At 43.4% G+C, this 27,869-nt stretch overlaps 1 protein-coding gene across 2 annotated transcripts in view; it reads right to left on the bottom strand.

The window, feature by feature from the left end:
* The window catches only part of LOC117964261 (FERM domain-containing protein 5), an 85,297-nt gene extending 60,279 nt beyond the window's left edge, over nt 1-25,018 (bottom strand). The window contains exon 1 of one of the 2 annotated variants that reach the window (XM_034907251.2): nt 24,629-25,018. In XM_034907251.2, the coding sequence (XP_034763142.2) occupies nt 24,629-24,730 (102 nt within the window). In that variant the 5' untranslated portion in view covers nt 24,731-25,018. The remainder of the gene's footprint in view (nt 1-24,628) is intronic. The other variant, XM_034907249.2, reaches the window with a different exon arrangement.
* Nucleotides 25,019-27,869: the final 2,851 nt, after the last annotated feature.

Here is a 27,869-nt window from a genome sequence, read left to right as displayed (position 1 = left end):
CTGCCCAGCTGTACACAATGCTGCCCCTTGCATTTAGAAACATATCTTAAAGGACTTCTTTCCAAGTGCTGTAGCACAGCCTTTTCTTTACCTATTCCCCATGTTTCACAGCACTGATTAGTAGATTACTGCTTAATTATCTCTCATTATCTCTCCCACGTTTACTCAGTAATTACCTCACATTTTATTTAATGGTATATTCAAGTTAATCTCAGACCATTGGCTAGCCTCTATCCTAAAACAAAGCAGCTGAATCATCAAAAAATCTTGGGCTGGCAAGAAATGCAATTCTAATCTCTGGCTTTAGTTTTCTTTTTCTGCATGTGCTTGTGTTTTGTTCTCAGTCCTAATGGTTTGATGTATTTGTATGCAGCTAGTGAAGTTTGAATACATTTCGGAAAGTAACTTCTATGTGCGTGGATGAAACTTTTCATATCAAGTGTAAAAGTGGGGGTTTTATTAAAGGTGGAAGAATTAACATTTTATAAGGAAAGGCATGAAGAACATTATTGCTTTTCTGTAAAATAATGACAGCAAATAGCTTAGGCATTATTCAACCATCGAGGCTAACATCTTAATAATTCGTTGAATTCTTCACATATATACAATGGGGTGCCTTTTTCTTGACCACAATTAAGCCATATATATTTTTAACAGAATATAGCCAGTACTGTCAGGCCCAGGCCACACTGTTTCATGACTCATGCAGACTATCTCTGCTTTTCTATTCTTTTGTTGTTTCAAAGGTTAATTTTAGCCTACTATTAAGGGTCACACGTGGATTGCAATACTACTCCTGTGGCTAGTAAAAAGGGGAAGCACCAATATAAGAGCTACACAATACATGGTCCCCTTTATAAAATATTTATTCCCATACATTGTTTAAATTGGCTCAGTGGGTTGCCCAGAAGCAGCAGTGATCATTTCTTTCTGGTGACTACCAGGGGACTGTGTGTAATGAGTGTCAGTGGGCTACCGGGCTGCTTTGAACACTGTCTATCAGAAAGCTGAAGGACTGCATGGATGAATTACCTCTCGCACTTGTAAGTGGCAGCTCGCTCCAGTGAAGGCTATCTGAGGCATTGCAGCCGGAACCAGAAAGGAAAAGGATTCAAGCTTCCCCAACATAAAGCTGGCATTGGCAAAGTCTTTTACCACTTTGAGTTTGCCTGCTTTGCTTTACGGCACGTTGCAGTGCTCTCACCCCGGTGAGGAGTGTAAAGTGTCTCTGCTCTGTGGCTGAACAGAGAGCTTGCTTCCAGGGCATGCTTTCTTAAAGCACTGAGATGGACTTTCCTGCTGCAGCTGTCAGCCAGGCACACAGTGAAGGAGCTGCAGCCTCTCAGGGACACCCTGAATAAACACTGCAATGAAATAAGACGTAAAGAAATACACGACCCCAAGCTGAAGGCTCAGTTACACTCTGCTTTATTGCCTTTACACCAGATAGCTTTTCTCATATCAATATGGAAGTGGCATTTTTATTAAACTTTTATTTATATTACATGCAGCGCGAGTATTGCAACATTGACAGACTTTTTTCATTAATAAATTATTTTTATGCAGAAAGAAAATTGATTTGTATTGTGAAAAAATGTTTTTTTTTGTTCTTTCTTTAAGAGTTTGGACAGGTTTCCATGGTCCTTTTACAGTTTATATGTGTCTTTCACATGTGCACACTTATTACAAAAATGTGTGTATGACAGATAGACAGTAAAACTGATAAAGTCCACCTAACGTGACAAAAAGGAAGACCGTGTACCATAGGTTAAGCATGGAATCTAGTCAGGGTGTACATTTAGTATACTTATGACAACAGGCAATTCTCCAATTGCTGAAACATCCTCGACAGTGATTTCTAGGTAATATATTTAATAATAGACCAACCCGCCAATGTCAATGCCCCGGGTAACAGCAGGCTTTAACAGAAACTCCTGCAAGTGTAATCTTGGGAGGGGGATCCAGTCAAGGAGACAGTCTCAGTGTCACGTTCCACAGGGTCTGATCAGCCTGTAGGTGTATGACATTACAGCTTCACTATCCCTGCATGCTTTCAACAGGACTCTGATAACACAACACCTCTTTAAAACTGTGCTTCATCTCCAGATTGCCTTCTGTTGTTGGAACCACGTTTACAATCTGGCTCTGGAAATGCTAAGGGGATTTCAGAGCCACAACAGAGTTCTGGGTAGACTAATGAATTTGACTGAGTGGCATTAATGTTTCATGTTTGTCAGAAAAAAATGACAAGGGATTGTGGGCCTTACTTTTCAGGAACAGGTAAATACTGGAGCCATATGCTAGATCTACTTTACCATGTGTGTTTTCAAACTTGATGTATGTTGATGTGGGTTTGTTTGCTTCTTCTTGCCCTTCTGCGTCACTAAAAATGTAAAATATATTGCCCGGGGAAGGAAAAAGGCACCTGGTGTCTCGGATTCATTTTGGCTTGGCATACACAATTGTGGTTATCGAGTTTTCATGCTATCATTTGGGATTAGATAAACGAGAACTTAAAGTCTATGAAGCACACACTCTCCCAGGAAACAGACAGACTGGTGTTGTATTTTTTTGTATGTATTTTTTATTTTTATTGGCAGCATGAAACGAACATGTACAGCTGCTGCTCTCCATAGCTACTGATCAGAAATGTTAGTGGGGTGCCCAGGAGATATACAAAAAAAGATTTGTACATGCTGCTTTAGCCTTTCGAAAGCACATCTTCTTAAAATAGCCACATCTATATAATAATCTCCCTGTATACTGCTTATCATGGAGTTCCATGTGATCAGCCTCTTCATTTAGGTTTGCTGTGCATTAGTGGATGTACACCAAGGTCTGCATTATTGAATACTAATGCAGAAATGTTATGCAACGGCTGCTTTTCTGTTCCACCCTGCCCCTGTATGTTGGTATGCTGGAATCCTTTGGTATCCTGTAGTGTGAGGTGAGAGAACATCATTGTAGCACCTTTCATTAACAGAAGTGTTGATGATAGGAAGAGTTTACATGCCTCCAAGCCAGACAGACACACTGCCACTGCTGCACAGCAGGTAAAGAGCCTGCGTCTGTAAACTATATAAAGTGTGTCTTAATTAATTAGCTAGTTTGTCATTGAATTTATTTCGAGCTACTAACCCCCTCCCCTTGCAGTCTGGTTCAAGACAACGTTCAGAGTAATTTAGGGAAGCTGGAATTATCCATGTGTTCCATGTTAAGCCTGCTTGCACTGGACACAAGAAAGAATGTATTGTTCCACCCCTGCAAACCCCTGGTTATAAATAAGCCCAATCTTCACGCTCCTGTTTTCCCTCGCGGCCATCCTGTTTATTTTTCACTAACTCAAAAGCCTGATGCGAGTCGTGTCCAGCGAATCTGACTAATCTGTTATGGGTGGGAGCGAGCCTTCACCATGTCAGGAGCACATTCAGGCAGTGTGTTTTTTGTGATGCGAGCGAGCCTTCACCATGTCTGGAGCACACTCAGGCAGTGTGTTTCTTGTGATGAGAGCGAGCCTTCGCCGTGTCAGGAGCACATTCAGGCAGTGTGTTTCTTGTGATGCGAGCGAGCCTTCACCATGTCTGGAGCACACTCAGGCAGTGTGTTTCTTGTGATGAGAGCGAGCCTTCACCATGTCAGGAGCACATTCAGGCAGCGTGTTTCTTGTGATGAGAGCGAGCCTTCGCCATGTCAGGAGCACATTCAGGCAGTGTGTTTCTTGTGATGAGAGCGAGCCTTCGCCATGTCAGGAGCACATTCAGGCAGTGTGTTTCTTGTGATGAGAGTGTGATGAGAATGCTTTCCAGCGCAGACCGCATTCAAACTCAGGATCAGTCAAGTCAGAACCCTCTGCTGAGTCGTTTGTGCAATGAATCGAAGCAAAGTAAATATTATTTTATTTTGTTTTCGTTCTGAAGTCTTTATAGCCATTGCTGAAAACTCTGGCATAATGCTCGATGGATTGCAATAGGTTTCTATCCTTAAGCACAGTTACTTTCAGACCGACTCCTTCCAGACTGTGGGGCCAAGTACTATCACAGAGCTCTATGGCTGATTCAGCAACATGTGAGTAAAAGTGCAAGAAAAGCCCTCGAAAAAAGAACAGAACCTCAACTGATAACGTATGCAATTCACTTTGGTTCATATGAAAACCTTAATGCAAGAAATCTGAACATAAACTCATCTGAAGTTTGCAGATTATGGATGCAGAGCAATGTGTGTTGGAAATCTGCTTATTTAGGGCTTTTCTTTTTTTTTAAAGCATACAATAAGCCTGTATGTTAAATTTGCCCAGAAAAAAAGAGATGAGTACCCAACTAGAATTCTGAAAGTGTTTTATTATTATTATTATTATTATTATTATTATTATTATTATTATTATTAGGTGATTGAAATAACCAACAATGTATCCTTCCAGTCGTTGCTTATCACTGCGAGTCCAGTCTAGACACCTGAATTCAGAGCCTTCTCTTCATTCAGACTGCAGCTATATTGTCAGCAACACTTAGCAACACCAATAAATCACCAGGAGGAAATGCTGCCGCAGCAAAGTGAAGGACACAGCGCACCTATCAGAGCTCCCTTCACTGTGACTCCTGCACCTGCCACCCCTACCAATACAGAACTTGTAATCGCTCATTTGCATTTCATTTATCACAAAACTGTTTCCTACACTGCTCGAAAAGAGTATGTGTTACAGATAGATCTCAGGTTCTACCCATCCGGAGCCTCATTCAAAAGAAACACTGTGGCAGCACACACTGAAATTCCACTGCAGAATGCTCAGTACAGATAGATCTCAGGTTCTACCCATCCGGAGCCTCATTCAGAAGAAACACTGTGGCAGCACACACTGAAATTCCACTGCAGAATGCTCAGTACAGATAGATCTCAGGTTCTACCCATCCGGAGCCTCATTCAGAAGAAACACTGTGGCAGCACAGACTGAAATTCGCTCATGTCCACTGCAGAATGCTCAGGTCAGCAGTGCTGGAGGATTCACAGGTGATCTGAACCCTTCAAGTTTCTTTTACCCCACAGCCTGAGCTTCAGTACCCCCAGACTACAGGGTTTACTACACAGTCCCTGCATTTATTACAGTCACAGGCACACCTTTGAAACAGCTCCCTCTGGCTGTTGTAAACGCTCAGAGCTGCTGTCTACTGTATGAACTACAGTGTTAGGAACTTACCCAGGCCTCTGCAAAGCTTCCTATCATTTTGTCCTGCAATCAGTTGTGGGAAATGAGGCGAGCGCGAGGAAAGAACAAACCCAAAAAGAAAGAGCCGTGTCCGAGAGGCTGCCTCCCTCCCTCCCTCCTCCTGCTCACAGTCTCATTTCTCTTGAGCTGTACGCTGCTTCCAGACGCCACATACAGCTCTGCCACAGAACTCTAGCACGATTGTTCATCAGTGGCATGAGAAGGTCTTTAACCCCAGACTGCACATTCCTGCTAAAATCAATACCCTTCTTCCAGAGAAACTCGTCAAGGTGCAGGAACTTCAGAGCAGCGCGTGACATCAGAGAATTTCTGTTTTATTTCAAATGAGCACACAATAGTGCTGCAGCAGTCACTCATTATAGTTATACAGAGTTTTATGCAAAGCCTTAAACGTCAGCATCAAGATCTTGTAGTTTATTCTGAATAGTAGCCGATGCAATGATGCTGATGTGAAGAACCCAATAGCATGACCTCTGTCTTGCTACAGTTTAACTGCAAGACATTTTGCTGCATCCATGTTTTTATATCAGTCAGACAGTTATTAAGTACAGAAACAGCCAAAGAAACATCTGGTTTAGTCTGAAAATAGATTTGTGTATCATCAGCATAGCAATGAAATAGAACCCACCTGTCAACCAATCAGAACACAGAATAAAACAGGAGGTGGAAATGTATTACATTAGCATTAGCAATACATCTCCATCTCATTGCGTTACAAGGGGAACTGACACTACGGTATATGCTGATAATAAACCAAGGGTTCAAAATGACCCTCATGATTACCTACATGCTGGTACACTGAATGAGCAGCTGGGACTCCACTGGGAGTATTACACAGTAGTGCAATGCCCATTGTTCAACATTGTTCTTGCAGTAACAATGGTGTCATATATTTGACATGGATGTCTCTGTGTCAGTTTAACTTCAGATTCTTTACGCGTTCTCTTTTTCCAGGACTCTGGAATCTGCACTGCTTGGTGAGTTCTCCTACATTTATGAATCCTTTCAGAATTTTGCACTAGTGATAAATCCCATTGTCTGCTGTACGTGGGTCATAAAGCAACAACTGAGAAGCTTAATTTACCAGAACTGTTTCTCCAAACAGTGCCACCGCTAAACAAACAGCATCTGCTGCAATGCTACCGTCCCTGTCTCAAACTTGTCTTTTAATGCTGAGCAACCTTGGCTTCAAATTAAGATTTTCTACATACAGTAGACATTTTCCATAAGGATACAGGTAATGTAGATGCTGGCAATAGAATCAGTGTAAACAAAATGATAGTGCAGCCCAAGATTGAACTGTCCCTGGAACAGCTTAATAAAAAAAAATCACAAATACATTCTAATGACACGCATGTGGCTCTGCACCCGGTTCAGGTATAAGAATGCGAGTTCAGGGGTACTGCAGACGTCCTAGTGCTGTTTTCTGCTTATTTGGTTGTTTTTCTGCAGATATGCAGCACAACTTAATCCCAAACAGCAGAGCACAGTATCTGCTGCGTTTGCTACAGACAATCTGTAGAAATGGCAGTTCACGGCGTGTGCATTTTCCAATGCTACTCAAGCGTTGTGTTGCTTTCCAGTCCCAGAGCAGAACTGCTCCCGTGGTACGAGTGCTGTGATACACAAGTAAGGAACAAGATGGAATGAATGAAGGGTTATCCGATAATAACTAAGCAATCAGCAATCTGAGAGTCGTGTTTGAGAGAAGGGAAGAGTCTCGGGAGAACTTCAGCAAAGCACAAACGGGGGGAGGGGGGGGGCTGTTTCAAAATGGAAAATGAATAACCCACACTGTCACGATTATACACCCCCGCTAGGGCTCACAATATACAATTTAAATGCAGATTGAAGATTGCGTCAGTGAGTCTCACTGTTTTGTTAGGTGGAATACACTTTTAAGAAGTATGTCACCTTAGTACACACACACATGCAAACACACACACACACGCACGCACGCGGACGTCTGAGCTGTGCTGTCCCTCTCCAGTCCCTGCCCCTAACTGTGCACGCTTTGTTACCTCTATATTCTGTACCCTTTAGGGCACTTCAGTAAAACCTTAGCTTGTCAATACAACGATGTGTTCACAGACATGCTGGTGATGCTATGAACACAGTGTTATTAACTCCTGATACACCTCACAGTTCTACATTGCTAAATAATATGCCACCTTAGAACCTTAAATGGCTAGAGATATTGTAAAAGAACTTGGGAGTATTATTTGGCTGCACTGCAGCAAAAGCTTAGCAAAGCATTTTTCTTTTTTCTTTCTCACAAATATCCATGCACTGTAGATTTGAATGCAGCATGTATTACATCGGGATGTAATATTTTACTTTCGGATCATCTGTTTTCAGAATCCTTACGTTGGCAAAGGAGGAAAGCGCCTGCGTCAGACACCTGCTCCCGTGTTGCTGCAGCAGGAAGATTAGTGCTGAGCTGCAATCCAGCTCTGTTCAGAATGTATCTTATCTGCGGTTCATTGTGGCCGTCTTCTAAAATCTAAGAGGCATTTTATAAGGTCTTCCCTGATCCCCTTTTACTGCTGATTCACCAGTCTGGTACTGTAGCACTGGGCTGCTCTTTTTATGCCTCTCAGGAAAGACCGTTGCATTTCGAATTGTGTCACAATGATAGCGAGCCGCTACAGCACTTGTAAAAACAGGTCAATGAACCTGTTTTGTTCTTCTGGTTTTGTAACATAAACTGGAAAAGCACAGATGCAACAATGACCCTTGGATTGCTGTTAACAGCACAACTGCAGGTGCAGGTCACCTGTGCTGTGTGTCTTTAATTGCACAGCATATGTAGTTTGTTGCTGACAGCAAGTATTGCAATACCAAGGGACACTTACAGTTCAGTGTAAAAACACACACACACACAGCTTGTACAATGCATGAGCCTGAAACAAAAAACAAAACAGCTTTCTAATGAATACAATGAAATGCATTGATGGGAACGATACTTAAGCCGTAAAGCATTTTCACTGTTACTAAACAAACGGCGAACGTAATTCTTTTTGAATTATTCAGAATCATTCCAGTGTTCTACGCCCACTGGGCAATAGTTCTTTTGTATGGCCTTCATCGGCCTGTGTGTGCTTGATTGTGCTGCTTGAAAGGGACCCGTTTAGAGTCTGACGTTCCTCGCGGTTTCCATTCCATTTTCTTATCAGAACAGAATACTCCAAGGCGCTTTGTGTTATTGCTTCAGCCCTTATTCAGAGGTAATAACCCGTGACACACTGGAAGCTGTTTCACAATAAAGGCAGGAATATAGAAAGTGGAAGCTATCCTTTCTAATAGTACGTTACCATTGGCGGTTTGGGTAAATAAATGGCTGAGCAGAGGGCTTGTTTTCTAATGAGCCTCAGATAGGGGAGTCAATGGAGCTCTAAGGGGATATCAATGGCAATCAAACACGCTGGGACTTTTCATTTCACACAGAACAGATCTGCCTGAACACCATCCCTCGGGTGCTCATAATCCCAGCAGTGTTTGCAATTTTGTACAAGGGTTGCAGCAAACAGACACAGTCTGACGTTGCTCAGAAATAATGCATGAATGATAATGGGGTCAGGTGTGGTCAACCCCCAATACAGAGTGAAATGAGGAATACTTTGTTCTAATTCCATTGTAACCTGAAGAAAACTGAAGAGAGCCATTATCAAACCCCAGGTAGACCCATTGCTGGGATCCTATGCCAGACAAACCATTATGTTTCAGGTTTGTCAGGCACCAGGGATCAAAGTGTTAAAGCTGACGTTGAATGAAAAATAAACCACATTTCCAGCTGTCACTGAGATCGACTTGAAGAGGGAATAGAAACTACAGGAGATTGAGCATTACGTACTAGTGCAGATGGAATTGTGTCCATACAGACTCCAGTCTTACTGAATTGGGAGTGTAATATAGCCTACAGTAACACTCCCTCACCAGGGCACCAAGACTTTGTATCTATAGGTCCCCAATGGGCCTCTTTAAGAAGAAAGAGCAAAGTGAATAATAAATGAACTGCACATTACCACGTTACTTAAGGTGCTTCATTTGCTCTGAAATGTTTAATTAACAGAGAAAACAGGGTCTTCTCTTGAATCCATATAGTCATATCACAAAAGGGGGTGCACATGTGTTTGTATTCTGCATCAAATAAACTAGGGATGCAGCTTCTTACCTGGTAGAAAACCCTTCGCTAGAACACTCTGGGAGCATGGCGTAATTAAATCTGGAGATTCTTCTTCTGACCTCCAACCATGCAGAATGAGGGGTAGAGGAGAGTCAGGGGAGCCCAGAGAAAATGGACCGAGATGAGAGAGACAGCAGTCTCCACTCCCAGCTGTCACCCAATCTCCGCTTGGAAAATCAATGTGTGTTACATGTAAGCCACAGATATCTGTATTGTGCCTTGTATAAACCCATCTTAAAACGGAGTCCGTACAGGACACTGTTAGGGGGGTGATGGTGTATGCACAGCGAGCCCCGACACTGGTCTGAAAGTAGGGCATGCAAAGTGACCCCCAGCTGCCACAAGTGACCTGCCCTTCAAGGTCACTCGACAAGTCCAGCAGGGTCTGGCCTCAAGCATCCCTGTGCTCTACACATTACAGCACACTGCCTCCCAATAAGGACAATGAAAATGGGGATTCCGCAGCATTAAACTGCGATTCTCCACAGGCTTTTGCTCCTTTTAAAAAGATTGAACAAACTATGTATGCAAAATGATTTAGTGGGAGTAATGAGCTGTTTCTGAATCATGAGAAGAAAGACTGAAAAGCCATTTTATAGCCATTTGTAAACTTGGGAGTTCTATTTTGATCCCAGTGACGTCTTTTAATACATTAATAAACCAACATTATTCAGGTTAGTTCATGACTGTGTGGAAGATGAATCAACATAGCAAGAGGATTGTATTACAATGCTAGAGTGCATATAAGATCAGTGGCCAAGTTGTAACTGTATTTACTGTAAATGTCCCCACAACTGGATCGCTCTGGAATCCATCCATTTTCTTCCCCCACAGTTTTCAAGAATAAAGTTGCATCAATTAGGGCAATCTGCACAGCTCAGGGTCCATCTGTGCACACATAGTGAAGACTGAGCCAGCACCATTCCCCCTCATACCAGCTCGCATGGGTCACTTCACAGCAAAAAGACTGAAGCTGCTCTGTCAAATGAAGTGCTAAACGACCCACTCGCAGCCAGATGAACACCAGGCTTTTAATTGTAATAATAAATGCCCACAAGTGAGGCCCTTCATCAGTTAAAGGGGCAGGCTATGTGAAAACAGGGTTTGTTGTTTATACTCATTTCCCCTTCAGAAATGCAAATAAAGCACACCATTTTTACAAACCTATTTAAACAGACAAACAAACAAAAAAAAACACACCAATTTGGGTTTTTAATCTATTTCAGACAGCTGTTCTGCGACTGAAGTCACTAGAAGTATTATCGGGAGAATAATGAAACTACATTTTTTAACTCAAAGTCTGCTGTTGTATGGAGTTGTATGCTAAGAATCTGATTTACATCGCCTTTGTTCTAAAACAACGCTCTTCAGAAGGGTTTACTGCGCCCACAGGTGTGGCTTATACGATGCACTGCTGTGTTTTACCAAAGTCCTCTGTGACTTATTATGCTGGCCTGTGTCTTATCATGCTTTTGCTATGCTTTTTCACACAGTGTACTGCAATCCACTTGCATGTTCAGCTGTATAGTGGCAAGGTGATTTGAACACACACCTCCCTGCACCCAGTACAGATCCTCTCTCCCTGAGCTTTCCTGCACACAGGACTTTTCAATCCCAGACCCACGATTAGGTCTGGTAGTATCTACACTGTACATGTCCGATAAGATATTTATAATGCAGAGAGCCCCTTAACACACCTCCAGTTTAATGTATCTCACAGGGTGTTGACAGAAGAAGTCAGATGAAAGGGGACAGTAATGGACTGAACTGGGAATCGAAACTAGAAGACCAGTCCAGCCCTTGCTGCTGTATCGTTTCCTTTCACACGTTCTGCCAGCAGAAGCATCACATTATTGGCGTCTCTATTAAAGTTGCAGGCAATGTAATAAATGTAAAAGTTGTTGTCAGTTATTGCAGATTCAGCTACAGCACAAAAGAGTCTATTTTAATCATCTAAACAGCATCAGATCTTGATATCATTGCTATGGTATCACTATCAGCAGCAGATATATATACAGATATATATACAGTATATACAAACATCATTAAAAGCAGCCCTCTTATAGCGTTTGGTTTTCAAGCTGCGTTTTGTGCTTTGTTTATACAGTATCACCGCCACTCAGTAAATTCCCTCTTTTAACAGCTCCAATTGCTCTTTCAGTGTAGCTTACACAGCTCCTTCAAGGCTTTCTGGCTCTCTGCGCACCCAGTGAAATGCTACGCAATGCCACTCGAGCATGTAATAAATATGACAACCCATCTGTGCAATCTGGATAAATTGCAATAGCAGCCTGCCTGTGGCACTAATTATTTATTGCACCCAAGTGCAGGGTGTGCTGCTGGTCTAGCAGTACCGGTCCTCTAGCGGGTCGGGCCCCCGGATCCCTGCTCTCTGATACAGCTCAGGCAGGGTTTGTGTGACTGGAATATCAGAGCTCACATTTCACAGAAATAGACACCCCATCAGACGCAATCTCAGCCTTCCTTTTCTTTCTGTGTGCTTTTGTTTGTTTTCGTATTTACCCTGAAACTTACACTGTTGATCCCCTGGGCAGTTTGTATACCAAAGAAACAATGTCAACTTGTTCTAGTGCGTTGCTCCAGGTGTTTCAGATTGCAAAGCCTGTTGGGTTATAGAAGTATTAAAAGGTATATCATGTTACAGTGTGTGCGGTACAGATAAGTATTGACTCCCATTGGACTGTTTGTCTGTATTTCAATTACAAGGAGATACTTCCAATGAGAACTCATTTTTGACAGGAAACCCTGTCCGGGATACAATACTATACAAAACCATACATATTAATAGCGTACCTTTCATGCTGTTATACAGAAGTATTCAAATAATGTAGTTACATTTGCTGATGATTTCTCTGTTAAGCATCCCAAAGCACTGTTTGCTTTTCAAACTGTAACACAGTGGGCTCAATTCTCAAAGCCATTTACTCCACATCGTCATTAGCAAAAAAACAATTCTGAATGGAAAAAAAAACACCAAAGAAACACCTAAAACGAAGAAGAAACAACATAATACTTCATTCAAGCCCCTGAATTAAAAGTCTAAGTTGTTTATTTTTGGTGTGGCAACTTTATTGGGTGAGTTTCTCCTTTTTGTAAAGAATTAAACGAATGACGAACTGGAATAAATAGATTTCAGAATTTAGCCCAGTATCTCTATAGCTGTGATTTATATTGTAATCTTTTACCTACAGAAAAACAAAAAAAAAACTAATATCAACTTTTAGGAATGGCTTGACAATCTCTAGACACCAATACAGGTTAAAAATATATATATTGGCAACAAGTTATAGGAAGAATTGCCAGGACTGCACTCCGCTGTTCCACATGATCATTCACTGCCCCATCTATCCACTTACTTCCAGACTGTGAAAACAACCCGCCGCAGCCTTCATTTAATAGACTGGAAATGATTGATCTTAATAACTCAATCTCCTCTTGCTGATAGAAACAGAACAAGCCTATCCTGGTCTCCAGCTTCCACCTGGTTTTACATTTTTAACCACAATTTGCAATACTATCAATGATGTCATTGAATAAGGTTGGCTGAAGCAGCAGGTAAAGCAGGCAGGCAGGCAGGCAGGCAGGCAGGCAGAGTACGACAGCATTAGCCTGTGCTGCAACACTGCAGTACCAGCTGCTTCCTGAGTTGTACTGCAGTGCACTGAAATAACTCCTCGTGAAATATTAAGGCCTGGCACACATTTTAAACTTTTATAGCAAGCACAGCAACAGTGTGGCTGTTTGATCTCCAAACATACACAGTGTCAAAGAAAACCCCTTCATCAGAACTGATAAAAGCTCCTTCAAGAAAACCCATTGATGCTCTCACTGCATCAGCTGATGGGAGACAAAAAGACTGGGCCTCCCTTTAACCAACAGGATGTGATGCCTTTCCTGTCAACTATCTCCTGTCTCCTGTCCAACTCAGATGAGATCCTCCAGGCAATGACTGCTTTATTAATTCAATACTAAACCTGTCTGTCTCTGGTCTTTGTTGCATTGGCAGAAAGCACAACTGACCATTGATGACAGCCAATGATGACAAAGCTGCACTGGCAAGTAAAGTTGACCAATGGCCAATGAGTTCCATCGACAAGGTGGCCAGTGACAGAGCTTCAATTTAATAAACTCATTCTCATCAACGGAGCTCTGCAGGCAAACACATCCAAACAAAATGAAAAGGCAGACTTTCTGTAAAAGCAAGACGATATCGGCATCGGTATTAAAAACCGAAATGCTGGAACTGAAAAGGCCCTGAAATTCTTGTTTTACTGCCGCCATGTATTGAGATGCTGTCGGTGTTGGCAGCAGGTGCTGCTGTCACTCCCGAGTGATTCTAGTGCTTTTAATGTAGTTCATCGAGGTGAATTAACAAGGTTGCATGCAGTTGTTGTATACTTAAGAGTTCACAGTCTACAGGTTTTATTGGAGTTGGATGCAACTGCCAACACGCCCATTGCTTCTTACCACCAAATCTCCAATAGGTTACAATGGGAAAAGTCAATGTAATCAATCCAAAACGTTATTCCATATGACACAAGCTAGAGGGAAAGCTTAGAAAAGACAAATCAGAAAACATTGAGGGATTCCACTTCCAGAGATCGCTCACAGGAGAACAGAACAGAACAGACTAGCAAGGACTCCATGGATTTGATTCTTTAATGCAGTTGGAACTAACAGAACAACGACACCAATCTGTTGTGCCCCATTCGCTCTGTAGGTGCCAAATGGGCCGTTTTCAAAGAAGCACATTTTACAGCAAACATTTTCATTTTAAAAGCATGATATACGATGCAACATTGGGTTAAAGAAAGCTCTCAGTTTGCTTGTCTTACTTGCCTCGTATTTCTGAATTTAAAGTAATGACCCAATATAAAGAAGTTCATTAAAACAGTTGATTTCTGTGTTCTGTTTTGCTCTTTTAGATTCCTGTGTTTTGTTTTGCTTTTGTGTCCAGGGGTGGGTGTGGGTGTGTGTGTAGTAATCAAAGCAGCTACTATATGCCTCGTTTAGAGAATGTTGCCTGGGAATCACCGCGGCAACAACAGAAGTTTCACGAGTCTTTATGTGCACTCCGCTGTCACCTAGGAGATGCCCTCGACAGTGAGTATAGGGCAACCTGCTTCCTGAGACATTGTGCCCCAATGTTTCCAATAGCATTCCCAGCCTACATGTCATCTTCACCACCAATTGAGCTAGTATCACCAAGGGAATGGCATTCAGGGGATTCTTTTAAGCTTTCGTTTCCATTGTTCTTTAAATAAAAGAAGAAAAAAAAAAGGATCTATCAAACTTCAGGCAATATTAGCACAATTGTTTAAAGTGGTGTTCATTCCTTTTAGAATGAAATGCAAACTGCACACGGCTGTTTTTGATCAGTTCCCATGTGAAACCTGCAAAATATTTCAGGCAGTTTTTTATTTCTTTTAGTCTTTTTGTTTCCGTTGATACCAGAAGGCAGAAGAAACTATTTCTGCGTGCACACCACAAGGACGAATATATTTATATATATAACAACTTGTATTGATTAGCAGTAACGGTGGGTCAGCAAATCTAAAGTTAATATGCTTACTATACTAAACTGTGGGATGTCTTTAATAATACAAATCCTGCTCATATGGACTGGAGATGTTATCAGTCAGCAGGGCAGAGCTATCAACCCTGAATTTGGCAGTGCGTTCAGGTACATGAAGCAGTCTGACTCTAATAAGAAATACTGAAACAGAGCAAGCGGTTTAGTTTCAGAAGTGTCAGTTTTAGACTTCAAATATTATTTGACAATGAGGTGCATTTAATGGGATTTGAAGAAGCCAAGTTCTGCACAAACAGCTGAACCATCAACATCATCACACTATTATCACGTTTCGTAGCAGTGTGACAGCGTGGCTAAACCTAACAGCGGCTTAGCGAAATATTTCTTCTCATATGGATTAAGCAAGATGAAGATTTCTTTCCCAGGGTCCCTAATAATCAGACAGCCATTTCTTTCAGAAATGCAGCTCTGGCGTATTATTATAGAAGCTCATATGCACTGGAGCCCTGGTGATGACACAGTCTGCTTGTATTCTAAATGAAGCCTGAGCCTTTTCAAATACATCTGCTTAAATGGGGCAAAAGACCCTTTTTGAGGATTAAGACTAATGTAAGCCCCAGAAAAAATGAAACCATGCCCTTCTCTTTGTTTTCAACAGCCTTCAATTCCTTTAAATATGCAGGGCAAATACAGTCAGCCAAAACCTGGCGTGGAATAAAACCCTTCCTAACTGACCAGAAGGCTTACAGCAATATGTCCCTTTGAAATGCTGCATTTGGCTGTTTGGGTTGACCAATCTTCACCAAACTTGCATCACATAGTCCTAGCCTCGGAGAGACGCTGCAGGTTCCACTTGGCTACAATCCGTGAAGCTCTTCACTTTATACCGAGATGCTGAACCTGTGCATTCATTCTTTCACATTCTTACTGTACCTTTGTGCTGACAGTCACTGCTGTTACAGCTCCTCATCTCTATTCAAAATCTGCCTCACTGAGCAACAGTTAATGCATGTGTCAATGTACCAGGCACTGCTGTGCCACGCACTGCTGCTACCCATTCTGCCCCCTGTCGGTGATAGAAGGGTAATTGCTTGTGCAAACTCTGTACAGTGCTACTGTTTGGATCCTGTAGGTCAATGCATCCTATCCTTCCACCTCTGAAAGTCAGGGTTTGAACACAGCTTAAACCACATGCAAAGGGAACTGAGTCGTCTGTGTAGATCTGCTAGTTATCAGTCATTAAATATCCCACTACCCAAGGGCTGTAATACCTTCATCAGCTGACACTGGTGTTCATGCAGTTGAATGCATTGATCTTGTATTCCCAGATTCTGCCATGCATCTAAACTCGGTATACAGTGGTAACCTTTCTGACTAGAGAACATGCGGTGCTTGAATTGCGCAGTAATCATTCTTGGGTGTAACATCATATAAGCTGCTGGAAATCTCAAATGCAAATCAATGATGCTCCATCAGTAATAACACCTTCCTGCTGACCTGCGTATTGATAACCTGCTGCTGACTGAACTGAACTCTGATAACAAAGCAGAAAGGTGGGCCACTGAAGTCTGTGCTTCACGGACTCTGCATGGAAATCTGATCCATTGTATTCGGATACATCCCAATATCAAAACGGGTCCCAATAATGAAATCACAGCCCCAAAATAACCTTGAAAAAATAGCCAAGGTACATGTCCTTTAATATACATGCAGTGCCAATATTTGATAAGTAACGTAGTGTCTGTCTAGGAATGATAAGTTAGAATGAGGTGATCGTTTGCCATCTTATGAAACGTGAAGAGTGAAATGTGAGAATGGCAGGGTCTTGTTAAGATTTTAAAATCTTTAGAAATTGATATTCAGTGCTGTATTCCACGCTATCACGTTTCTTCAGTGCTGTATTCCACGCTATCCACTGAAAACCATACAGTACAAGGAACGAGACGGCTGACATTTCTGTCCTTTTCAGGAGAGCATCCATCAACAGTTCCCTGAAGCAAATTCATTTTAAATGTTAAATATTTAAGTGCAATCTGTTTAAGCTTTACCCAGCAGGACATATGAGGAGAAGCCTCAGCTTTCAATATCAGTTAGCTGGAGTTAACTTGCTCAGGTCTCTTGTTGCTGGATGGTTGGTCGGTGCTCTTGCTCAGGTCGCTTGTTGCTGGATGGTTGGTCGGTGCTCTTGCTCAGGTCGCTTGTTGCTGGATGGTTGGTCGGTGCTCTTGCTCAGGTCACTTGTTGCTGGATGGTTGGTCGGTGCTCTTGCTCAGGTCGCTTGTTGCTGGATGGTTGGTCGGTGCTCTTGCTCAGGTCGCTTGTTGCTGGATGGTTGGTCGGTGCTCTTGCTCAGGTCACTTGTTGCTGGATGGTTGGTCGGTGCTCTTGCTCAGGTCGCTTGTTGCTGGATGGTTGTTCGGTGCTCTTGCTCAGGTCGCTTGTTGCTGGATGGTTGGTCAGTGCTCTTGCTCAGGTCGCTTGTTGCTGGATGGTTGGTCGGTGCTCTTGCTCAGGTCGCTTGTTGCTGGATGGTTGGTCGGTGCTCTTGCTCAGGTCACTTGTTGCTGGATGGTTGGTCGGTGCTCTTGCTCAGGTCGCTTGTTGCTGGATGGTTGGTCGGTGCTCTTGCTCAGGTCGCTTGTTGCTGGATGGTTGGTCGGTGCTCTTGCTCAGGTCGCTTGTTGCTGGATGGTTGGTCGGTGCTCTTGCTCAGGTCACTTGTTCCTGGATGGTTGGTCGGTGCTCTTGCTCAGGTCGCTTGTTGCTGGATGGTTGGTCGGTGCTCTTACTCAGGTCGCTTGTTGCTGGATGGTTGTTCGGTGCTCTTGCTCAGGTCGCTTGTTGCTGGATGGTTGTTCGGTGCTCTTGCTCAGGTCGCTTGTTGCTGGATGGTTGGTCGGTTCTCTTGCTCAGGTCGCTTGTTGCTGGATGGTTGGTCGGTGCTCTTGCTCAGGTCGCTTGTTGCTGGATGGTTGGTCGGTGCTCTTGCTCAGGTCACTTGTTGCTGGATGGTTGGTCGGTGCTCTTGCTCAGGTCGCTTGTTGCTGGATGGTTGGTCGGTGCTCTTGCTCAGGTCGCTTGTTGCTGGATGGTTAGTCGGTGCTCTTGCTCAGGTCGCTTGTTGCTGGATGGTTGGTCGGTGCTCTTGCTCAGGTCGCTTGTTGCTGGATGGTTGTTCGGTGCTCTTGCTCAGGTCACTTGTTGCTGGATGGTTGGTCGGTGCTCTTGCTCAGGTCGCTTGTTGCTGGATGGTTGGTCGGTGCTCTTGCTCAGGTCGCTTGTTGCTGGATGGTTGGTCGGTGCTCTTGCTCAGGTCGCTTGTTGCTGGATGGTTGGTCGGTGCTCTTGCTCAGGTCACTTGTTCCTGGATGGTTAGTCGGTGCTCTTGCTCAGGTCGCTTGTTGCTGGATGGTTGGTCGGTGCTCTTGCTCAGGTCACTTGTTCCTGGAAGGTTGGTCGGTGCTCTTGCTCAGGTCGCTTGTTGCTGGATGGTTGGTCGGTGCTCTTGCTCAGGTCGCTTGTTGCTGGATGGTTGGTCGGTGCTCTTGCTCAGGTCGCTTGTTGCTGGATGGTTAGTCGGTGCTCTTGCTCAGGTCGCTTGTTGCTGGATGGTTGGTCGGTGCTCTTGCTCAGGTCGCTTGTTGCTGGATGGTTGGTCGGTGCTCTTGCTCAGGTCACTTGTTGCTGGATGGTTGGTCGGTGCTCTTGCTCAGGTCGCTTGTTGCTGGATGGTTGGTCGGTGCTCTTGCTCAGGTCACTTGTTGCTGGATGGTTGGTCGGTGCTCTTGCTCAGGTCGCTTGTTGCTGGATGGTTGTTCGGTGCTCTTGCTCAGGTCGCTTGTTGCTGGATGGTTGGTCGGTGCTCTTGCTCAGGTCGCTTGTTGCTGGATGGTTGGTCGGTGCTCTTGCTCAGGTCACTTGTTCCTGGATGGTTGGTCGGTGCTCTTGCTCAGGTCGCTTGTTGCTGGATGGTTGGTCGGTGCTCTTGCTCAGGTCGCTTGTTGCTGGATGGTTGGTCGGTGCTCTTGCTCAGGTCACTTGTTGCTGGATGGTTAGTCGGTGCTCTTGCTCAGGTCGCTTGTTGCTGGATGGTTGGTCGGTGCTCTTGCTCAGGTCGATTGTTCCTGGATGGTTAGTCGGTGCTCTTGCTCAGGTCGCTTGTTGCTGGATGGTTGGTCGGTGCTCTTACTCAGGTCGCTTGTTGCTGGATGGTTGGTCGATGCTCTTGCTCAGGTCTCTTGTTGCTGGATGGTTGGTCGGTGCTCTTGCTCAGGTCGCTTGTTGCTGGATGGTTAGTCGGTGCTCTTGCTCAGGTCGCTTGTTGCTGGATGGTTGGTCGGTGCTCTTGCTCAGGTCGATTGTTGCTGGATGGTTAGTCGGTGCTCTTGCTCAGGTCACTTGTTGCTGGATGGTTGGTCGGTGCTCTTGCTCAGGTCGCTTGTTGCTGGATGGTTGGTCGGTGCTCTTGCTCAGGTCACTTGTTGCTGGATGGTTAGTCGGTGCTCTTGCTCAGGTCGCTTGTTGCTGGATGGTTAGTCGGTGCTCTTGCTCAGGTCGCTTGTTGCTGGATGGTTAGTTGGTGCTCTTGCTCAGGCTTGGGGAAAGGAGCATGACGTCTTGACATCTGGTGTGAATTAATGAAGGCAGCGATCCCTGCATGCTGGGACAGGGCTCAAGGGAGAGATGCAGCAGCAAGGACACAGCGGAGACAATGGGAGCCTCTAGACAGCCACCGGGCTGAGCGGGAGGGGCGTGGGAGACACAAAACCCTCTTTCAGAGCACGGTTACGTATTCACCACATGCTCCACGAAAAAACAAACAGTAGAGGCCCGATCTCACAGCTTAAAACACATAATCCCCTAATGTAATACACAGGAAAGGCTTTGCCAGATGCATGTTATAAAGCTTGCACTGAGTGTTGGATAATATGTATTTCCAAAGCTGTAAATAATGTTAATGAATGTGTATTGACAGGCATCATCATTAATCTGTAGTCCTTATGTTCTTTTCACAGGTCTACTAGTTAAATAGAGGAATCTGCACTGCTTAAAATAGGCTAGCATTCACCAGCACAGGAAGGATATTTCTGAATTGACAGGTAAAGCTTACATTTTTTGTGCACATTGACAATGTGGGAACAATGCTTTTTTATTTTTGTATTATTGTACAGTCTGTTACTTTTTAAGCACTGGCCATCAATATAAAATAATGCTACTGAACTCATTTTTGTTAATCAGGAATAATACAGATTGCTACTATAGATTGTAAGAGCCTTTCAGTAAGACCCTGCGTCTTGGGTCTAACACTCTGCAATCTTCACAAAGGCTGTCTGACTGTCAAAGTGACTCAACAAAGCCCTTCTCGTGCTAGTGAGGTCATCGCACAGCAGTTCCAGTGGTCAGCCTACGATTTCAATGTGACCTCGAGATGTGAGGAGTGTTTTAATATTCTACACTCACTGACTGTGGGGGAGACGGGGGGGGGGGGGGGGGGGGGGGTTGACAATCACTCTGTGATTAATCGAGCAGCATCCCCAGGGAGGAATAATAATAATAATAAGAGCTGGAGTTTCATTCCGTAAACACGGTACAGCCATTTCAAGCCAACAAATCCATATATTTAAAAAGGTTACAGTGGGCAGAACTGAATATGCTGCCCTGTATTAAGGCGATTACAATTACCACTCCCACTAGCCCCTCCTGCATTGTAATTCAGTGCCTGGGTTCATTTAGACATCAAAACTAAATGGTGCGCCTTGAATGTGTTCTCGACTGTGTCTTAACCCTTTAAAAACCAATGGCACGGGCACTCTTAGCACTGCTGGCAAACCAGCTATACTATAGACTTCTGGATTAGCTTGTGGTTGTCACTGTTAGACATACTGCAGGGATCCAAGGTACTTGCATATTCCCTCAGTTAAACTTGGAATCTGCTAAGCAATGGGAGTCTGATCTCCAGCCCTGAACTTCCTTGTGTAGCTTAATTTCTATATAATCTAAATGAAAAATACAAATAAATAAATAACTAAATAACCGCTCTAATTTCAATCTGTTTTAATTTTATTTCGCACATACAAGCCTGGTTCCTACGCGCTGAAACTACAGCGAAAGATTTAGAAGGAACCGTTAAAAAAGTTTAGAAAAACAGAGAGGGATGTAATGAAAACAGAGAGGCATGTAATGAAAACAGATCCTGTGGGGATTGAGTCGTAGCACATGGTGGAAATAAAATGTCTAGGAGAGAAAGTGTGACCTAGATGTGTTATTAACTCCTCGGCTAGGTGTGCCATGCTTCAGGGGCTGTCCTGCATGGGGTCTGCCCAGCTACAGCACTAAATAAACCACACGTGGGGTCTGCCCAGCTACAGCACTAAATAAACCACACGTGGGGTCTGCCCAGCCACAGCACTAAATAAACCACACGTGGGGTCTGCCCAGCCACAGCACTAAATAAACCACACGTGGGGTCTGCCCAGCCACAGCACTAAATAAACCACACGTGGGGTCTGCCCAGCTACAGCACTAAATAAACCACACGTGGGGTCTGCCCAGCTACAGCACTAAATAAACCACACGTGGGGTCTGCCCAGCTACAGCACTAAATAAACCACACGTGGGGTCTGCCCAGCTACAGCTCTAAATAAACCACACGTGGGGTCTGCCCAGCTACAGCACTAAATAAACCACACGTGGGGTCTGCCCAGCTACAGCACTAAATAAACCACACGTGGGGTCTAGATCCAGGGATCTGTACACTGCATTGTATTTCAATGAGGCTAATAAGCAGGTCGATAAACCATCCCACTGGGAGAACGGCCGAGGCTGTGTTACAGAGGCTGCATATTTAGATAGTCACATATTTCAATTTAACAGGCAAAGAATATGCACAGCAACTTCACTACACAGCTTGAGTTCACATGTTATCAAGCTTCTTGTACTTCGCTGGTTCCCGGCATCTCAAGGGTCAATTCAGCCTGCCTGGGAATCGCCAGAAACACGTGACCAATAAGTCTGGTTTTCAATTTAAAACAAAAGGGAATCCACTCACTTGCAATGCGTGTTTGTGACTGTTGAATAAGGTAATGTTGCATTGTACTCACCCAAAATACATTTGACTCGCATAGTGTCTAAATTGGAGTGCAAATTACTCAATGACCCAAACCCTTATCTGGAGCGCTGCCAGGAGGTTTTCGTGTGCAAGAAAAATGATTTTAAAAAAGGGTGTAAAAAGTCTTCAGAAAAAAAAAAAATCACCTGAGCTTTTGCTTTTAAAAATTCATAGTCATACCCCAGTGGTTTTGGTAATATAACCCAGCACTGAGATTTATTATGCATTTTTAATATATATTTCTATATATAATAGTAGGGCATGCTTCTTTACATTTGCAAAGAAGAAAAAACAAAATGAAATCCAGTCAAACTTCATCCGAAGTTCCTTTGGCTTGGCCTAAATGCATTTCATTTGCTATTATTCCAGTTTCATTCCAAAACACTCTAAAACTATCCCCATGCTGCCATTCTGAAGCACAGCCTACACGCCTATAAACACATTCCCTGTGCACTGGGAACATTTCTGTTGTGTTTTTTTAGTTAGGTGGTCTGCTTCTTGAGGTATTCCTTTATTTTTAAAAGCTATGCCATTTAAAAGTTCCCACATCATTAGCATTCCCGGTCTGCCTTCGATCCTGCCAGCTTACCCTCCGCATGCATTAATCTATGGGCCAGGAATGGAGGGACCATATTATTAGATCTGTGTGCCCAGGGCAATCCATCTGAGTGTAGCAGCCAGGCAAAGATAACACTGAACAGCAAACATTTCTATTGTGACTGTCACTCCACCTACCACGGGAAGAGATCACAGATCAGAACTATTCTTACTAATATTATTTCAAGCATCATTTTAAAACAGTCAGAGTACACTGTATATGCATGCAAAGGTGATTCACAGTGTCCAAACCACAAGTTCAGCTCAGCCTATACATCAGCAACATTGTTCTGTAAATCAACGCGCTCCCGTCTGCACAGCACAGTGAGACTGATTCAAGGAGTGTATAGGCAGAAGTTCTACCACTTTGATGGGACTCCTGTACAACTCCATTTCTAAACAGATGGATGTATCACTAGCAATCACTAATGCAATCCTTTTCATACTAGTCTGGACGCAACCTTCAAAACAATCAGAACGACGCACATTATTGTAACAGGGTATTGCTCTTAACAGAGCGCTGTATTTAACAACCTTTAAATACAATAAGCACAGCTTTTTACAGTCGTGCCTTACATATACTGTAGTACTGCTTGTTCCACAGGTAAAGCAGAACGTGTTTGATACTCTGTGTGCATAACTCACTGCAGAATCTTAACATATGCACACACAAGTAAAGGAATGCAGATGATGGTGAAAGTGTCACCGTTTCAAAGTTTGCATGAGAGAGCCTCCCCTCTAAAGTGCAGCTGGAATGGTATGAAAAAGCAGTCTCCAGCATGCAATATATTAATATGATTAATCAAAGGTAGATGCACCCGTTGTTTTTATGAATTAGAAATTGTATTATTATTTATGAATTACCTGCACACTTCTAAATTGTAATGACAGGAACGGCATGATAATACAGTACTACCTCAATGCTCATCTTCCTGGTAATCGTCATAATAATGAAGCCCTTTGAAAAGATCAGACTCCAAGTCAACATGAGACAAAGGCTCAGATGAGTACAGACTAATGCGTTGTAACTTCAGTCATTTATATAGCGGAGAGTGCATTTTTCACTATCTGTTTCATGAAGTGCCACGTTTAACTGTGCACTTGTGCAGCCTGGGGGGCACTTACAGAATAATAAACCCAACATTACACGAGGCAATCAAACACACAGGCTGTGCACAACTATACACACGCCAAAGCTGCTGGGGGCTCATCGAATCAAAGCACAGATTCAGGGCAATTATTCTCAATTGTTGCACTGCTGCAGTAACCCCATTTCTGTGTGTCGGTGTGACAACCGCAACTGGTTGCATTGTTCTGGTTTACCGCTGTATATCCAGACAGCCTCGGGACCTCCGCGCCTAACCTTGCCCGGGTATCGTTTTTCATCAAGGATATACCTATGATATTCACTTACAAAACAGACGATGATACGTCGTTCTAGCAGCATATGAAATATAATGCAGGCAGGGCTGTTTGCAATGTGTTGCTGCGCCGCAAAAGTTAGCAGCTCCACTTACTTCACCATCGACTTGTTGTAGCAAACAGAGCCTGCGTGTAATTTCCAACTGCACTGGTCTAGAGTACCCAAGCCCGCGTCTGCTAACACGACGTGACTCCTTCCTTGCTCACAATTCAGAACCACGGACATCCATATCAACACTCACTATACTAGCCGCACATGTCCACTATCACCCAACACCACACTACAGAAGTTACATCAGCATCTTTACGGCTGTCATTATCATCATCTGCCTGGCACCCATTAATCAATGGTGGTCACGCAAGGATTTATCAATGGCAGCGATATGGACGGAAGCACGGACCTGCACGATGCAGGTGGGGTTTTGTTTTGTTCGTTTTTATAGTCGAGTCTTGCACGCTGTGCATTTAACAAAGGTCGGCTGTGTTTCAGCATCGTTGTAGAAACCGGCTACATATACAGCAGTAATACGTAAGACTGACCTGAATGGTGCAGGTGTATTCTGTATCATCCAACAGCCTAACTGTACAACTGTATTCTCTGTCCAGGGTCCTCATGCTGCCGCTCATCAATCGACTCAGCATCTTCGTGCAGAATTACGAGGCTGCAGCTCCTGAGACCAGAACGAGAGAATCGTGTCGAGTGGACTGAAAAAGAAATGTCACAAAGACCACCTCCTCCAGCTCTCCAGCACAGAGGCAGTAGTAGATGTGTTTCCAGCAGCTGGGATGCAAGACATGAGCATCGTTAGCCGGCAGTTGTGAACTCTCTGCTCGCTCGGCGCCTGTGCAACCACACAAAACTCAGTGATTGTGAATCGTAGCAGTGCTGTGCAGTCAGGGTATAGGCGAAGCGCCGCGGATCGTTCACCATTCACCGCTTGCTGCTTGAGAAGGTGGGCGGGTCAAGCAGTCGCGAGTGACAGACAGCGTCAAGCACCAATAGAAAATCGGACCTATTAAAGGGCATACAGAGAAGGCAATCGGGGATTAGAATACCCCCGGCTAAGGGTTGTGTTGTAGCCAATAGGAGGAAGCATAGACGGTTTACTGACGTCATTTTTTTGGTATATTTTTTCTGTTCGTTTCTAAGCCAAAGGGTATGTTGTGTAGAGTGATATGCGACAACTGATGAGCGGCGTTTGTCATGCTGCAAATAATTAGTGTGTGAAAATGCATTAAGCTAAATGTAGAGGAGTATACATGAGTCACCGGTGGTGTAATTGTTGCAGTACTGTAATTGATTTTTAAAAAAAAATTACGATGCAGTTGCATTTTAAGCTTGCTGTGGCGTGAACGAAAGATTATTCTTAACAAAAAAAAAAAAACACCGTGCTTCCGTCCATATCGTTGTCATTGATAAATCCTGTGTGTATGTGTGTGCGTGTGTGTGCGTGTGTGTGTGTGCGTGTGTGTAGAATGAGAGAGAGTGACAGTACACACGTAATCAACTCTTTATGCATATATGCTTTGTTCTAGTGTCTGTCTGGTAGGCTGCAAAAAGAACCTAGACATTAGTTTCGTGCAGCATGTTGAAAATTTGTATTTATTTTTTGATTGTAATAATGTAAGTCGCATGTAGCCCCTATGCAGGGTGCCGCTTTGTTTGCAAAAATAAAAATAACTACTGCAATATTGTACACTATACCTCTGCAAAAAAATACAATTGCGATAGGTAGGATTCTGTCAAAACAGTAGCATTCAACACTGCAAGGGTAGGCAAGTCCGGTCCTGGAATTCCACTCCAGGTTTTATAGGTAGAATCTAATTACTAGGTCAGTAAGGACCTGTTCAGAGGTTTCATTGGTCCAATGTGAGTATTAAGGGACATGGCTGGAGGAAAGACCTGGCCTGGGAGTACAGCATGCTGTACCCCTACTGCACTGGTTATGGTTTCACATTAGAGTATGAGAGCAGCTCTTTAATTTCCTGAAGTGTGTGTTTTAGACCCTGGGGGAGCCCGAGTGCACGCACTGCTGAAGGTAAACGAAGAATAGGGGAGAGGTATAGGCTTTTAGTGTCTGTGCCTGGAGCAGTTCCTTTTAACACAGCACACTCGTAATAAAACATCTATTAAGCTGCAGTTAAGTTACATTTAATGGGTTCCTTATTTACTAAGGGCCTCCCGTTTGCAAAACGGTCTTTGCTTAAGATAGCATTGTTGTAGTTAGGTAGTTGAAAACACATTGAGCGGAGTTACGTCGAGTCATTCTGCAATTCCAAAGCAGCTACAGTAAGGAGCGGGCAGTGCCTGCTAGGTCACAGACAGCAGCTTTGTGCTCTCCACAACAATTCCATAAGGAATGAATAGCAGGCACACCTTTACATACGATCCTGCTTATGATACAGAACAGTGGGCTAAAACGTGTTGAAGCTTTTTTTATTTACGAGAAGCAAGTGCGCCCTCTGCTGGTATTTCTACTGTACTTTCATTTTTCAAACGGATGTAAGTAATGTCAATAGACGTATACAGTGTAAGCTGTGGATAATGTTGGTTCGGTATTTGCGTTGAGTAATCAATGAAAAGCAAATGATAAAGACAGCTAAAGTCATGTACAGTCCATTGCAAAGATTGACTTCCCTATACTGAATCTCCTGTATCGAATCTTATAATTGTACAACACAGGTACCAGGCCGTGTTTGACTTTGGTGAGACTAGAGGGCATCTCTGTTATTTTTGCCCAATCGCATCACCCCTCCTTTATCAACAGAATAAAAACAAGAAATATAATGTGCATTTGATGTGGTGCGTTCTCCACTTGTGGTGTACAGGCAAGCTCCCACCCATTTCAGTGAATGTGCAAATCTGCAGAACAGAGCAAACATGTGCCTGCATTCTGCCTTCATCAAGGTACCCTGATGACCTCAGACAGAAATGTTATCGATAGATGATCAAATAATACTAGTTCCTCTGCCTCTTCCCTCCTCCTTTGTGTGGTAGATCACAGGACACTTTTTCACGTGTCTCAATGTCATTTATTTTGGAATTATGTAATAAAATGAATTGCGTAATAAAAGAAACAATACATATTTTTTCATTGCCATACCAAATTGAAAACGAATGCTGTAGTTCCCAAAATAAATATTTCGTTTCACTTCTCCTAAATAACCACTAGGTGTCACTGCTATGCGTTATGTTTGCGCATCTTAATTTTGGAACGCTCATGCGGTCATGCTTCTTTAGAGTAATCCACTCATATTTCATGCAATTGAAATGATTGGTTATCACGTCTTTACATATTTATATTGGTCTAGAAGGTATTTTAAATATGATCATTCAATCCCCTTTCTGTAAGTAACACACAAGTAAACGCTTTGCGCATACAGCCATTGGAATTCATTATTTAAAATACACATTACATTGTTGAATACTAGAGTGGACTTCCTGAATAAGTGCAGGGAAGGCAATAAGACTCTCCTTGCATAGCAGCTTGATCCATTCCTGGTTTTACTACGAGTTTAATAAGACACACCTGAGCTTGTTACCTGTACACTGGGGCTAATCAAGCTCGTTGCAAAACCTGGAATGGGTTAAACTGCTGTGCAATAGGACACTGGAGTGTCCTGCAGTAGCATGTCCCAATGATGATTTTGTTCATTCTGGGCACTCCTTGTCAGTCTGATCAAAGGGACTCGTGGATACACTACAGTTGGGTTTTTACTGAAGCAATCTAGGTAAAGTACCTTGCTCAAGGGTACAGCAGCAGTGTCCCCTACCAGGGAT

The sequence above is a fragment of the Acipenser ruthenus genome, chromosome 24, assembly GCF_902713425.1.
Source record: "Acipenser ruthenus chromosome 24, fAciRut3.2 maternal haplotype, whole genome shotgun sequence".
In the NCBI taxonomy this organism is placed as follows: Eukaryota; Metazoa; Chordata; class Actinopteri; order Acipenseriformes; family Acipenseridae; genus Acipenser; species Acipenser ruthenus.
This window is presented reverse-complemented; position numbering and strand designations above follow the sequence as displayed.